Here is a 14,348-nt window from a genome sequence, read left to right on the forward strand (position 1 = left end):
GAGCCAAAACACAACTCCAGAAGGAGGGTGAAACAGGGGTCATCAGAGGACTGAAATTACCTGGACAAATAGAGTGTGGGGCAGATTATGACTGAGTCTTGGTGTACAGAGAGGATGCAGATTCTTTATTGCTTATCAAAGTTGCGTCAGCTTTCACTAAATATTGTGATTGACAGCCCCTTGGCTGCCGGTGAAAGAACAAAGCATAGAGACTTACTCAATTCTCAGGATCTCAAATAACTGCAGAATTAATACTTAATGCTTACTCGCCATGAATTGATCATGAGCATCAGTAGAAGTGGATTTGACTGACACTGAAGGTCTGTCGCATTATGAGCTTGCTAGCCTGTTGTCATAAATAATGTAGAAACAACAGTTATTCCTCAGCAGCCACCTGGAAATTGTACAGATCTAAAACTTCATCAAATCAAATCTGCACAAAACTGAGATGAAAGAAGTGTAAATATAGACTGTCATGTTACTAAAGTTCAATTAATGTTAGTTTTGGCTAACGGTGTTACGTCATTGATTTAAATGTCAGGTTGACTGACAGGACTGTTCAGTGTCCAGCAAGTGCAGAGTGCAATTAGCTGTAGGGACACTTGATAAGGCCGCTCATTTATCAGATGATACGAGTCAGATATCTCTGCTACATGATGCGGGTCAAATCTGAATTTTTGGCACAGTTTTGTTCATTTTGCTTTGGCAAAAATTAATAACCTGGCTTCTGATGTGGCACTTAAAACTCATGGATTGTATCATATTTACCACATGTAGATAAAAAATTAGAGTCAAGCTGAGCATCTAGTCCAGCAAGAGGTGAATGATTCATTTAAACCTTGGTAGTTAGGTTAAATGGCCTCCGTGTCTAATGAATTGTTTAATACTTTGGCCCGGTCACAGTTCTAAGAAACTACCAGGCTGGTTACTTTGAAGGCTGAAGAAGTGAAGGAAGACCCCATTATATTTTGGTGTCATAGCACCAGTAAAGGGTTGAGTTTTATTCATATATGTCCAAATGAGGCATTGCTGGATTCCACAGTTCAAGATCATTTCAAAGCAAGACATCTGAAATTGTATTTTTTTTAAAAAGGCTTAAGAGGGTTTTTTTCACAATCTAGTTTTTCCCCACATTCAATATAATCAATCCAGAGGAATACAGTCAAATTTGGCTTAACCTGCAACACAGAAAGTACGGTTTTATCTTGACCGATCAAAAAAAAAAAGCTAGGTTACTGGACTCTGGAGCCATTCTTAGGAAATACAGATATTTATATTCTTAGAAATACAGATGAAATACAGATATTTGCGGTATTTGAAATTTCCAGGCTAAAAACATGGTTCTACACATCATAGAGAAGTGGACTGTTAACCTTGTTGGAAGTCTGCAGATCCAGAGGGTGCCTTATTTGGTTAATAGCTTTAAGACAAGGACTACATGAGAACTTTAATGTAAAATTAAAAAGAAAACAAAGCACTGATTTTGTTAACATATATTTAGTAAACAAAGGAGTGACAGTACAGTTCATCTATCTTTTCATCATATACACAGACTGTAAAGGAGAAAAAAAACGTATTCATAAGAAGCGATTAATGTGCACTAACTACTATCAGTCCAGCATGAATTTCTCAGTAAAGTGCTTTATTTTCCCATATTTGTTTTGTGTTGTTGTGTCAGTGTCTCTGCAGGCTCGGCACCCTGTACATCCTGGGCTCAGTTTGCCGAGCAAAACCAGGCAGGTATCCAGAAGGCCCGTGGTTGCCACGGTCGTGGGTCCTTGAGCCTGAGTCTCTGCTGGACGGCATCTGGCTTCCTCTGCCGCCAACAGGAGGAGGGTTCTGACCGCTGACGTGGATATCTGTATCATCTGCAATCAAAATAAGAGGAATCTATGATTTCAGGTGTGGGGACAAAACAATGACACTGCTAACCGCCATCAACACAGAGTATAATCCAGTGGGGAAAATAACATTTGACAGTTCACACTGTAAACCTTTACTGCTAATATTACGAAGACTAATACTGCTTCTGTGTTCCAGATTAATCTCTATTCTTGAAAAAAAAATCTCATTAGCTAATTCAGCAAAAGTTGTCATGCTATGTAAAATCTAAATAAAAACAGAATGCAATGATTTGCAAGCTCACTCAACTTTACAAATCATATTTTATTCACAATAGAAGAAAGAAAATATATCATATGTTTAAACTGAGAAGATGTACAATTTTAAGAAAAATACTGACTTATTTTGAATTTATGATAGGAAAATATCTCAGAAGGTTAACATGCAATAGGTCAGTAACATTGATTGGGTTCTTTCTAAGAGTGTCTTGGAGAGGTAGAGTTTCTCAGAAGCAAAGATAAGCAGAGGCTCATCCATCTGCAAAAAACTTGTGTTTCCAAATTTGTCGCATGAAACTGCAAGCACTTTTCATGTGTATCTTTTACTGTTTAGAAGCAACGTCAACCTCTATTATGTATGCAACAGAAAATAGGATAAATGTAGATATATCTATATGTTATATATACTATATAAATAGAGTTATAGTTTGTATTCACATCTACTGACATTATTTTATCATTATTTTAATATAACACAAGGTTCAGTTAGCTTTGCACAAAAAAATAGAAACCTCATCCAAAGAGCTGCTTTTCACTTTCTTGGTTTGACTATATTTCAGAGCCAGTACTTTTTTACTTTTACTTGAATAAATTAGTTGAATTAGTACTTCAGTTTTTCTGGAGTATTTTTAACAGTAGTATTTGTACTTCTACTTAAGCACAGAATGTCTGTACTTTTGCCAACACTCCTGAGCACCTACAAATGGACATTAAAGCACATGCAAAGAAGACATGCTGTCTTCTCTGGGTCAACACTCATTCAAAACCAACTGAGCCAAAGTGGAAAACAGCATTATGCTTAGATGAATTGAAATTTCAAACTCTTTTTGGAAAACATGGATGCTATAGCCTCTGCAAAGGCAAGTTTAGACCTTTGAGGGTTCTCCAGCACCCCCAAATTTAGAGCACTGGAAATTCAGAGCACCCCTAAAAGTAACTAAAATAATAATTGTGATGACAGCATATCTTAGTACTCTTCATTCATCCTCATTATCTTCAGATGTTATATTTTCCTAAGTTTTCTATTGACAGAAGTACAGGATAGAATGAAAACAGGTTTAATATCCAGTGTTGTTGATGTCATGATGTTACAGCGCGCTCCTACAGAGGTGTTGATGCTTCAGCAGTGTGGCTTGTCATCAATACACTAAATAAGTCTTAATATTGGTATAAACTGATGTGGATCAGTTTATGTCTTTCATTCACATTTAACTTTTCGGTGACGGCACAAAGACTGAGAGAAGAGGATAGAGAGGGCTGATGACAGCAAAGAGAGAGAGAGAGAGAGCAAAAAGAGGCAGGTCAAAGAGAACATGTGGTCAAATTTATCAAAAATGATAAAGGCGCAACTTCTGTTTTACCCATAGTCAATAATGATAATTTCACAGCTGTGTGTTGTACTGTTGTCCATTGTGGATCCCTTACTTGCTCTTATAATAATTATTATGAGATTATATTTTTGGTATTTTCTAGTTAAGTGTAGAGGGTGGAAAGAGCGAGAGACAAGACAGAGATTCTAAAAAGAGTATATTGGTATGAATGGCAGCATTTTACAGGATTAACTCCACTCTAAACATGGCAGGATGACTCCCACTACATTGATGTGATGGAATACAAATATGTTATCCACTCGTGAAATTGGGGTACATGTTGCTCTGTGCTGAGGTTGCATAACAAAGGGAGTATTCATATGAATTCAAAAACTTTAATATAAAACAACTATTACAGTTCGCTTCATGTACAAGTCTATGGAGTGGCAGGGTGATTTTCCAGTGTCTATACTGAATAATGCTACTTTAAGTGCTTGATGATTTGGTGGACTGCCTCTATGTAATTAGAGACTGACATAATGTTGTGCATGTTTTTCATCTTACTTCTTAAACTCCTTTAATAACTGAGCCTTTGCCGCAGGTTTGATCACTTTAAGGCTCCATTTTAAAATGGGTGGATTAGACTGAAATCTCTGATTATTCACTCTGAATTATTCTGAAACACTACAATAGATCATCCAACTAATTGGGTAACTTGGGGTTGAAAAGGTGAAAAGGGTTGTAAACAGCATAAAAGAAGAGGGGACGTGCCCCTGCCCCAAGGTTTTTGAGATGTGTTGCTGTCATCAAATTCAAAATAAGCTGATATTTTTCTCAAATGGTAAAAAGTAAATAAATACATTTTTTTTTAAATCCAGTATTTGATATTAATATAACACTGATGGTGCTGTTAATATTTCTCTTTCATTTTACAGCATCCCAACTTTTACTTTTATGTTTGTTAATTTCACAACAAAGTCAAATTTCCTAAAACAATAAGATGAATCTTGAAGTTGTGAATTATCTTAAATCATCTTAAATCTTCAGGTTTACCTTCTTTATTAATATTTGAAATCAAAAGACTCACCTTCTTGATCCTGTACTGAAGCATTGTTGTTCCTTTGTTGCTCTTGTGCAGTCTTTCTGGCCTCCTCCAAATCCATTTGAGCTTTCAGTGCTGCTCGTTTGTTCTTCCTCTTGTTCTCCTCATTTTGCTTAAAAAAAATCACCAAGAGACAAAAACAAAACAAAAACAAAAGATACCCACACGTGTTATTTTTCAGATCACTCAGAGCAAGCACGTACATTTACCCAGCATCTCTTCTGCAGATTTGTTATTGGTGGAACCTGTAGTGGGTTTTTGGATAGATCTGAACTGTCAGGCTTTGCTGCTCTCTGCTGGAGAGATAACACTAATACAATTGCGTGACAGCAGTCATGCATCACAGTGGCCTCGGGCGGTCTCTTTGTGAACTTCAGTGCTGTTTGAAAGCATACCAACTGCTAAAATTAACTATGAAAACAAACCTAGAGAACATCCAACTTAGATACATGAAATTTCTTGGGATATTTTTTACTCTCAAAACTCGTCACTTGATTCTGAATGCTATTCAGGTGCAATTTCTGGTCAGAGAAACCACAAAACAGCTACAGCAGTACGTGCTACATTAGAGGAAAAGCAAAACTGAAATTACCATTTGTAGCTTTTTCTTCAGCTCCACATTTGCTTCTCTGTAGCTTTTGGATGTAGATTGCAAGTAATAAATGGCCAGTCTGAAAGATAAAATAACACATGATTACCACCAAAGTTCTTACCACTTTAACACTGAAAGAAAATGATGACAGCATTGTGAAATATACTTATTTATGGATTTACATAGTCTGCTGTTAACTCACACCATAAGAAGTATGAAGGGTAGCACCAATCCAGGGTTAGAGGCATAGCTGAAAACTTTGCTAAACCATGGAGGAAAGTCAGACTCCAGAGTCTCGTGGATCACATCAAACATGCGGTTCTTACCACTGTCAAAAAGATGGTAGTGGTTATAAAAACCCAAGTCATTTTTATTTTAAAGCTAGATACCCTGAACTAGTGTCATTACCTGAAAGGTCCACAGTCAAATGAAGGGGGAATGGAGACAATGGTGTAGATGGCAGGCAGTGTGGACAGAAAGAGGATGACCAGCAACATGGCCATGTAGAAGTTGTTGGAACCAGAGGCTTTGAAGACCCTTTCTTGTGGCACATTACAGCACATAACAGCCCAGCACTGCAGGTACATGGAGACATGGAGCCGGATGACGTTTAAGGCAGGCAGACAGGGCGCATAGAAGGAACCCATCCTGAAAGCAAAGATTAGAAAAAGCAGGACAGATGCTGAGCTAGTAAGAGGCTTTTATCAATATGAAAACCATGATGAACCTAGCTGAAAGTAAAACACCATCCTGAAATAAGAATCTTCTGAGTGAAACAATTGCTGCTTTCCTACCATATCATTCCTTGATTGAAGATCAGGCCCAAAACGTTCCCACTGACGTCAAACTCAGAGTAGGATGGCTTTTACAAATGAGAAATTAAAGGCAACTATTACTTTTGCCACACTTTTTTTTTCTCCAAAGAGTGACATTTTTAAATTCGAGTAACAAATAAGTGATAGAAAAGATGACTCACAAAGCCAGCCTCTAGGTCCCAACACCAGCAGTAGTTGAGAAAACGAACAAGAACTGCTCTCAGGAAATCACCAATCAGCAGTGTGATGTAAGTTGTCATTGTGTCAGATATGATCAAGCGAACAAACTCCTACAAATTAAGAAATCATTTAGCATTAATTTCTTGTCAACATCAAAATTAACATCATCACCCACTCTGAAAACAACAGTTTTATTTCAACATAAAAGCCCCTGAACATTTGTAATGTTTATTGCTTTTAACAATAAGATCAGAGTATGTTTCCTTAGTTAATGCAACAGAAATCCATTAATACAAAGTTAACTAAAGTACAAACTGCAACTACAATGTTTACTTTGATTTTCAACTAAAGCATTATAATAATGGGGGAAATAATTATTTGAATTTGTAAGTTAGTTCATTTCAGCTCAGAAGTATTAATTTATTTGCATGTCATTGAGTGAAATAATGATTTGACCTCCAAACAAAACATGGCTAAATACTTCATGGCCTCGTCCAGTGGCCCCTCATTGCAGTTAAATTATTTTACCCACTATATTCATGTGATTGTTTCATATTGTCATTAATTTTATCATTTCCTTATTTATTGGTATCCACAGCCTAATGCCATAACAACAATTACATCACTTAGTTACATAATAGTACAGACGCACACATGCACACTGACCTGGCCTACCATTGTCTCCCAGCAAGGCCCTCTGGGCACATCAGCAGGGTGGATTGTGACGGGTGGAGCAGTACTGTTTTCTAAAACGGTGCCATTGTAAAGACTGGCCTCCCACATGGTTATATTAAACTTCACTACCTTTTCCTCTTTCCTCTGAGACAAACACTTTGGATTAATCATCCTATAAAATTACAATCTCATAAATCGATACACAATGACTTCTCACTTTAAGGTTGATCTCATCCATGAGTGCAATAATGAAGGTGTAGAGATTTCCCAAGAAGAGGGCAAAGATGCGACCGAGCTGCCACTGCAGGGCAACCCGCGGGTGGTAGTTCTCCAGGGTGCTGATTACATCAAACAGCATCGGACAGAACATCCCCAGTAATGACATGACCATGTTCACCTGAGAAATACATCAGAAAACTAATGTAATTACTCTGAGGACAACTTGGGAGTGCATGGGTTTTTTATTTAGTGTGTAACTTTGTATAACGCCTTACAAAAATGACATTTGATGCAACTGAATAGCTGGTGGCTGTGATCGCTGTAAATCTGGGCAGAATATTACCATTGACATGAACGGTGTGCACTCCTGTGAAAACTAAGTACATGCCATGATTGCAGAGTTGTAGCTCATAGGCAGGTCTTTAGCTTTCAGACAGATTTTCAGACAGATGTCCTTTGATGAACATTTGACTCTAGAATACTTTAGTATGCATTTATTCAGTTCAATATCTGCAAGGTCCTAGTTCCTGTGGCTGTGAAATAACCCTAAATCATCAGCCCTCCACTACCATGCTTAATAGTTGGTATGAGGCAGTTTTGCTGATATTCTGTGTTTGGTTTTTACTGTGTTTTTCACAAACATGGTGCTAATGGCGAAACATCTCCACTTTGGTCTTGTCAGTTCAGAGGACATTGGTCCAGATGTCTTGTGGTTTTTTCAGGTGAAATTTACAAACGTAAACTGTGTTGCTGTCTTCAACATGGTCTACATAAAGTCTTGTGAAAACTTTATTTTTCACATGACTCAAAATGTCAGTTTAAAATTTCTTCCTCAGTGTAATTCACAGAGCAAACTGAGAATATTTTAACAACTCACCTCAAACAGCTTTATGTAGAACACGTGGTATGTGCTACAGCTAACGAACTTCAACATTTAGATCTGGGTCTAGGTGAGTTTGCTCAGGTATGGAACTTGTTACTTATCTGCTTCATCATCAGCCAATATTTAAGAAACATCTCCAACATCCAGTCAGATTACGCGTTTCTCCTGACTGCTAAGCAGGCTTCTTTATGCTCTCCTGTAAACTTTAAAGTCTAACGCCTTTATTTCGATGCTTTCCAGTGTCCCCCAGTTCCCATAGAGAAGTTCACTTCTCAGATTTACTTACCCGTCACAGTCAAACTGGTCCATTCCTCCAGAAATACTCACAGCACTCTCACCTGCTCTCACCTTGTGTAAAGAATCTTATCTGGACTCACCCACCACACCCCCTCTCCAAATGACCTGATCACTTTCCCAAAATGCTCCTTAGTGACTATGTTAAACTATAAAACTCCTTTCTTTGGGTTTGGATTGCACTTTTTATTGTCACTATTTTGGCCTTGGACAAGAACTGCAGGACAAATTCTAAATATTATTTAATTAAACCTCAGCAAGTTTTGCTTGCAGCCAAAATTATTCATAAACTTCCTTTTGTAAATGTTATTTCTCATTAATTCCCCCTCTCTCTTTCTCTCATGTCTACCTCATTCCTTTCCCACCACGTGTGATTCTCCAGTCCATCTAAGGCAAATTTCTGAGAACGCCGCACTACAAAGTAGATGAGGTATCCACTTCCTGCTAAGCAGCACAAGACCAGGAAGTTGGCCAGCACACGCAAGAATCGAGTCAGATGGATGTTGTCATCCTTGTGGCTCTCTTGCTCCTCTAAGATTGCCTCCTATAGTGGTAGAAGAAGTGGTAGAGTGTAATGTACTGTATGATACTTGGCTTGCATTAATCAGCATACTGGAAAGCAGACAGTGAGCTGCACTAACCTTGAAGCTGGTGGTGATGGAAGCAAACTTATTGTCTGCTGTTTCAGCATTTCCTATCAGGTAGTCCCAGCTGGTGAACATTTTCCAGCTGAAATTGAAGCTGTTATCATCGCCGACCCCTGATTCATTTGCATTACGTGCCATCCTTTAATTTAAAAGTAAGTACATGATTCACTAAAACACTGTGGATAGAATAGATTTGTCTTTTGTATATAGACATAGCAAACATACGTTCTGATGACCACCATGTAGCTATAGGCCACTGTACCGACACCAACCAGGAAGTAAGACAGAGGCATGCGAAACTTGAGCCAGCCCACCGTACGTTGATTGTTGTAGTAGCCATAGAAGAGGACTGAGTACTGTGCGTAACCCTGTGGATACAATACTTTAATTGGGGGTGACTATTTATTACTACATCAGAGGAGAAATTGCCAACAAAGACAAATAAAATAATACCCACTGACCCCAAAGTCCCAAAGAACAGCAAAGTCCATCGCACTGGCCTCCTCAGCTCTGGGGACAGTCTTTCTTGGCATGCTCCCATAAGGTCGCCCCATTAATGCCTGTAAGCAAAATGCACAGAGAAGGATTACATCGTTTTTGGGGGGAAATGCAAAAGACATAATTCAGGTGCGGTGCATGAAAAAAAAGACAGCATACCTCCGGTACCATAACCAGGCCAAAGGTCAGACCAAACAAGATCATATTGATGCCATACATCCACCTCAGAAAGATAAAGTATGAGGCAACTGAGGAGCCAAAATGACCTGCAGAGCAGAGTACAAAATAACATATGAACAAATGAATATGTGCATCTGCTATAAAACCACAATGTAAGCTATCCTGCTTCTCACAGAAAAGATAAGGCCTTGGAAATTAGAAATGATATATGCGACTATTGAGCAGCCCTTTGTATTTAAAAAATAAAAGCACACCTACTTTCAATCTCCTTTATTTTCATCTCCCATGGGATGCATGCAGTTTTGAAGTTTTCAAAGTCCCGTTGGAATTTCATCCATTTCTAATGATATGAATAATTTTTTTAATGAATCGTGTATTTGTTTATGTTATTTAATGATTACATAAAGAAGTAAAAGTAAGTCCTCACCTTGGTCATCAGGACTTTGTATGCATAGAGCTTCCTGCCTTTTCCCTTTCCCAAGGCACCTTCATATTTTTCCACAAACTCCTGAGACTCCCTGAAATAAAAAAGCAAATATTAGAGTTCAAAATACTTCTGGTATTTTGAATTACAGCAGAACAAATCAGAATGATTTATCCATATGAAGTACCTTAAAGTGACAAGTTTCTTTTTCATTGGCCAGGGTTTTCCCCTTAGACTTTGGATCAGTTTCTTCCTCTCATCCACTGCCTCCTTCAGCTTCTCCAGCTCCTCTGGAGAGAGACACTCCGGCCTCACCACATCCTTGTCATTGTCCTCTTCTTCATCATCATCCTCTTCGCTTGTCTCTGGCTCTGAACTGAAGCATTAATGTCTTTTAGGGCCCTTTTTTTGTCTAACTGACAGAGTTTTCCATAGATAAGGTGAAATTATAAGATGATACACTACCTTGTTTCAGCCTTCTTGTGCTTTTTTTTTTTTATGTCCCGGGCTTTTTCCTTTACCAGCTGTTTACCTCCATCTTCTTTCTTCTCTCCCTTTTTGGTACTTCCCTGTTTCTTTTTTCCCTTATCAACATTTTCATCAACTTCTCGCACTTCCTCCTTCTCCATTCTGCGTGTTTTTTCATTTCTGATATCCTTTCTTGCTTTTGTTCCCTTGCCACCTGTCAGTTGAGCTTCTTCCTCTTCGTTGTTCTCTCTTCTGCTTGTTTCTTGTTTACTCTTAGCTCTTTTTCGCTTGCTTCTTTCTCTTTTCTCAGATACGGCCTGTAAATCCTCTTCCCCTTCTCCCGCTCTTGTTCCTCCTTTTCTTCTCTCATTTCTCCTCTTCTTTTTCTGCCTGTCACCATCTCTTCTTTTTGTTCTGTGTGTTTTACTCTCATGTTCCTCTTGCAAGGACAAATCTGCATCTTGTTCACCTGCAGTTGACATTTAAACATTACTTTTTGTTAACTTCTTACTATTTATACTCACATAACACTGTCAATCTGTCAGTACTGTTGCTTTCTTTTCACTGCGATGCTCACAGAAAGTTATCTTTTGATACTGTGAAGTTGGCTCGTGCTAAATTAAATAGTTTCCTTTCCTCTCTCATGCTATCACATGTTTTAAGGCATGATAGTACTGTGATGACTGAGGAAAATCAAAAGAACTTCAAATGATTTTCAAAGTGTGTTGGTGGCAACAGTAGTGGAGCATCTGTGTGAAGAAACGAAACACGAGCATGGAATTATTTTTCTGCCAAAAGTCGAACATAAATAAAGTCTAATAAAGTTTTTTTGTTTTGTTTTGTTTTTTCTAGTAATTTTGCTTATTTAAAGTATTTTTAATAAACAAGCTGAAGACTAACCTTCATCTGCATAAGTACCTGCAAAATCCAGTCCAGTGTGAACAATGGGAGACAGATATTTTATCAATGAAAATTAATTAAAGAATTGAGTATACCTTGTTTTTTTCATCTTAGCCATAATAACTGCATTTGCCTCATAATCGTTTTATCTTATGCTTCATTTTTAAATTCGATAATCTGTGGTATCATGTCTTTTAAAAATTATGTTCTCACACAAACTAAACTTTGTTTTAATCATCAGGGCAAGTTTGATATGAGCACACTACAAATAGATGAGTGTTCATCACATTGGAACCCATTAAGTCTTTGCAATTTTCATGACCTTGAGGCTCCCCTCTATTTTCTGTTACCAGAGTCCCAGCTTAATACAGTCAGTGGCTACTTCATTAGTTACACTTGTTCAGCTGTCTTTTAAAATCAATATTTAATCAGCAAATCATATGGCACCAACTCAATGCATTTAGACGCATAGACGAGGTCAAGATGACCTGCTGAAGCTTAAACTGAGCATCAGAATGGGGAAGAAAGCTGCTCTAAGTGACTTTGAATGTGTCATCGTCATTGGTGCCAGATGGTCTGAGTGTTTCAGAGATGCTTTAGTGTTTACAGAGAATGGTTTGAAAATGTCCAGTGAGCAGCAGTTCTCAAGGCTTTTTCTCTGGGTGATTTCTGCTGTGATGTTTGGATTGTAGAGTCAAAATTTCTGATTCCAGTAGGATAAGTTTCCATAAAATGTCCATTGAGTATATATGAATTTAAAAATTAAGACTGTAGTTTAGTTGTATGGGAGCATATTTGTAGCAAAGAATGTGCCTTTTAAAGTGATGCCTTTAATTTAAGGGTCCACAGAAAAGACAAACTTAGGTCTTAGACAACTTTTTTAAGTTACTCAGCATGAGTGATGATCATAATTAGATTACTGGAAAGTTCAAGATCTCCTGGTTAAAAACTGACAAATGTGTGTCATTATTGATCATGTTAAGTCATAATTGATACAGTATAATGATGTTTTAAAGTGCAGATTTAGTATAAAGTACATATTGCAAACACAGAAACTACAAAAACAATAAGAAAGGAAAGATTTGCTGAAAGCAAGACATGTAGGCTTCCTGCTATTTCACAGACCAGATGTTGTTTTAAGAGCTTTTTTAGGTTTGCAGCGAGATGAGTAGTATTAATTCTTTCTCTTTCTGAATATTGTATTCCATGATATAAAACATTTTTAACATTATCGTGCTGTGTTTTTCCTGCAACTTTACATTTGTTATTTTTAAGATAAATACATCTGACTTCTTTACAACATAACTAAACCTTTTAGATAACCTCTTTATAAATCCAGCCCTTCTGTTTTTGTTTTTTTTTTCACATCTCCAATACCACAGTGAACCCTTTCACTGGTGGAGCTTAACCTACCTCATTATGCACCTCGAACTATTGTGCACTAAAGGGGGATGAAGAGGAAAACAAAGAGGACCACTGACAGACTGAACAGATATTTATGTAGTCGGCCTTTTGATGTGTGTCCTTAGTGTAACCGGAGTGGCCATCACATGGGTCATTATGGCTGGGTGCAGCAGAAGGGCACAAAAGAGGCAAACAATGGCTTAATGAAGGGAGACGGGATGACTAAGCCCACAAGGATGGGGGAGACAGCCAAGGGCAAGAGGCCAGCTCCCAAATATGCAGCAAAGTGAACAGGAGGCAAGAACTGGGTGATTAAACATCTTTGTGCTGGGCAATAGCTGGCGTTTTAATGATTTTATTAATTAGAGGCAGACATCAAGTAACTGTACTTCATCTTACTGAACATTAACCTCAATAAATTAGGATGTTTTGTCAGAAAAATACACTCAAATCAGTTATCATAGCTACAACTACCACAAAGACCAAAAGCTCTTCCTCTATTTAACTAATGAGTATTTACCAATATCAACATTTTCCCTAATAAACATGTTGATATTTGTGTAGAAATTAGATTTTTTTTTCCAGTAAAGGCCTGTAAATCTAATCGACTTGTATCATCCCAGCCACAAAGAATTAATGTGTTGCCGTCATAAAAACTCTGAAGAATATGTAAAAGCATGCTAATGGGCTTACTGTCATTCTCAGAGGTGATCAGACTGTCCCGAGGCATCTTCCTCTCATGGTCCTGGAAGAATTTCTCCACCATCCAGAGGTCATGTAAGCTAGAAAAAGAGTAAAGCTACAGTGTTTCAGTGGTCTTACACTGGTCTCCCTCCTTTTACATCTTCTGCATCTCAGGTGAGGATGCAACTTATCCAAATGTGTGTGGGGGTGGGGGTGAGTGTTTAGGGCTGGTACATGATGAGTAATTCGCATGAGAAGTTTACTTTTTCCTCGCCACCCATTGACCCGAAACAGGGACATTGATAGCCTGGAAACCCTAGAGCCACACAATTTCACTAGCAATCAATTATTCAAAACAGTTATGACTTTCTTTATGTGGCTGTGTGTGAATGTTTATGAGCGAGTGTGTACTTGTAACTATGCAGGTGGAAAGACCAAAGCAGAGGGGGTTAATTGAGCAGCCAGCCAAAGTGAAGGTCAGTACTGTTTGACATATGGCTTTGTGTAATTTCATTGTGATTGAGTTGCTGGGGTTCAGTGAGAAATGGAAAAGTGACGTTTAAAAAGTTGCATTCACCTTACAATACCTGAAATACCTAAAAATACTACCAATACCAATATCTATCAGTGTCCTGAAAGCATTCAATCCATCCATCCATTTTCTACCACTTACCTGTGTTTATGTCGTGGAGGCAGCTTCAGCAGAGAAGCCCAGACTTGCCTCACCCCAGCCACCTTTTTCACCTCATCTGGGAGGACGATGAGTCATTCTCAAGCCAGCTGAGAGATAAAATTTCTCAAGTGAGTCCGAGGGCTGCCCCAGGACATCTTCCCAGTACGACAAAAAACCTTGCCCAGGAGGTATCCTAGCCAGATGCCTGAACCACCTACTCTCTACTCCAAGTCCCTGTCAGATAACTGAGCTCCTAATTCTATCTCTAAAGAAGAACCAA

At 38.2% G+C, this 14,348-nt stretch overlaps 1 protein-coding gene across 1 annotated transcript; it reads right to left on the reverse strand.

Moving 5' to 3' along the window:
• Positions 1 to 1,018: 1,018 nt before the first annotated feature.
• tmc1 (transmembrane channel-like 1) lies at positions 1,019 to 14,160 on the reverse strand. The gene is made up of 22 exons (XM_086312865.1): positions 14,069 to 14,160; positions 13,405 to 13,493; positions 11,326 to 11,349; positions 10,405 to 10,876; positions 10,127 to 10,315; positions 9,943 to 10,033; positions 9,774 to 9,855; positions 9,495 to 9,601; positions 9,299 to 9,397; positions 9,063 to 9,205; positions 8,832 to 8,976; positions 8,540 to 8,734; positions 7,012 to 7,191; positions 6,786 to 6,938; positions 6,101 to 6,229; positions 5,919 to 5,986; positions 5,533 to 5,772; positions 5,327 to 5,452; positions 5,125 to 5,203; positions 4,518 to 4,644; positions 4,425 to 4,454; positions 1,019 to 1,868 (listed from the first exon to the last, which is right to left on the reverse strand). Exons 2-22 carry the CDS (start codon positions 13,475 to 13,477, stop codon positions 1,675 to 1,677), a joined length of 2,946 nt encoding a protein of 981 aa, XP_086168991.1. The 5' UTR covers positions 13,478 to 13,493; positions 14,069 to 14,160; the 3' UTR covers positions 1,019 to 1,674.
• Between the last annotated feature and the right edge of the window lie 188 nt (positions 14,161 to 14,348).

Source organism: Aulonocara sp. 'chitande type north' Nkhata Bay, linkage group LG12 (genome assembly GCF_057382095.1).
Source record: "Aulonocara sp. 'chitande type north' Nkhata Bay isolate Kocher_YH1m ecotype deep benthic linkage group LG12, A_spYH_male_GT1.1, whole genome shotgun sequence".
Taxonomy (NCBI): Eukaryota; Metazoa; Chordata; class Actinopteri; order Cichliformes; family Cichlidae; genus Aulonocara; species Aulonocara sp. 'chitande type north' Nkhata Bay.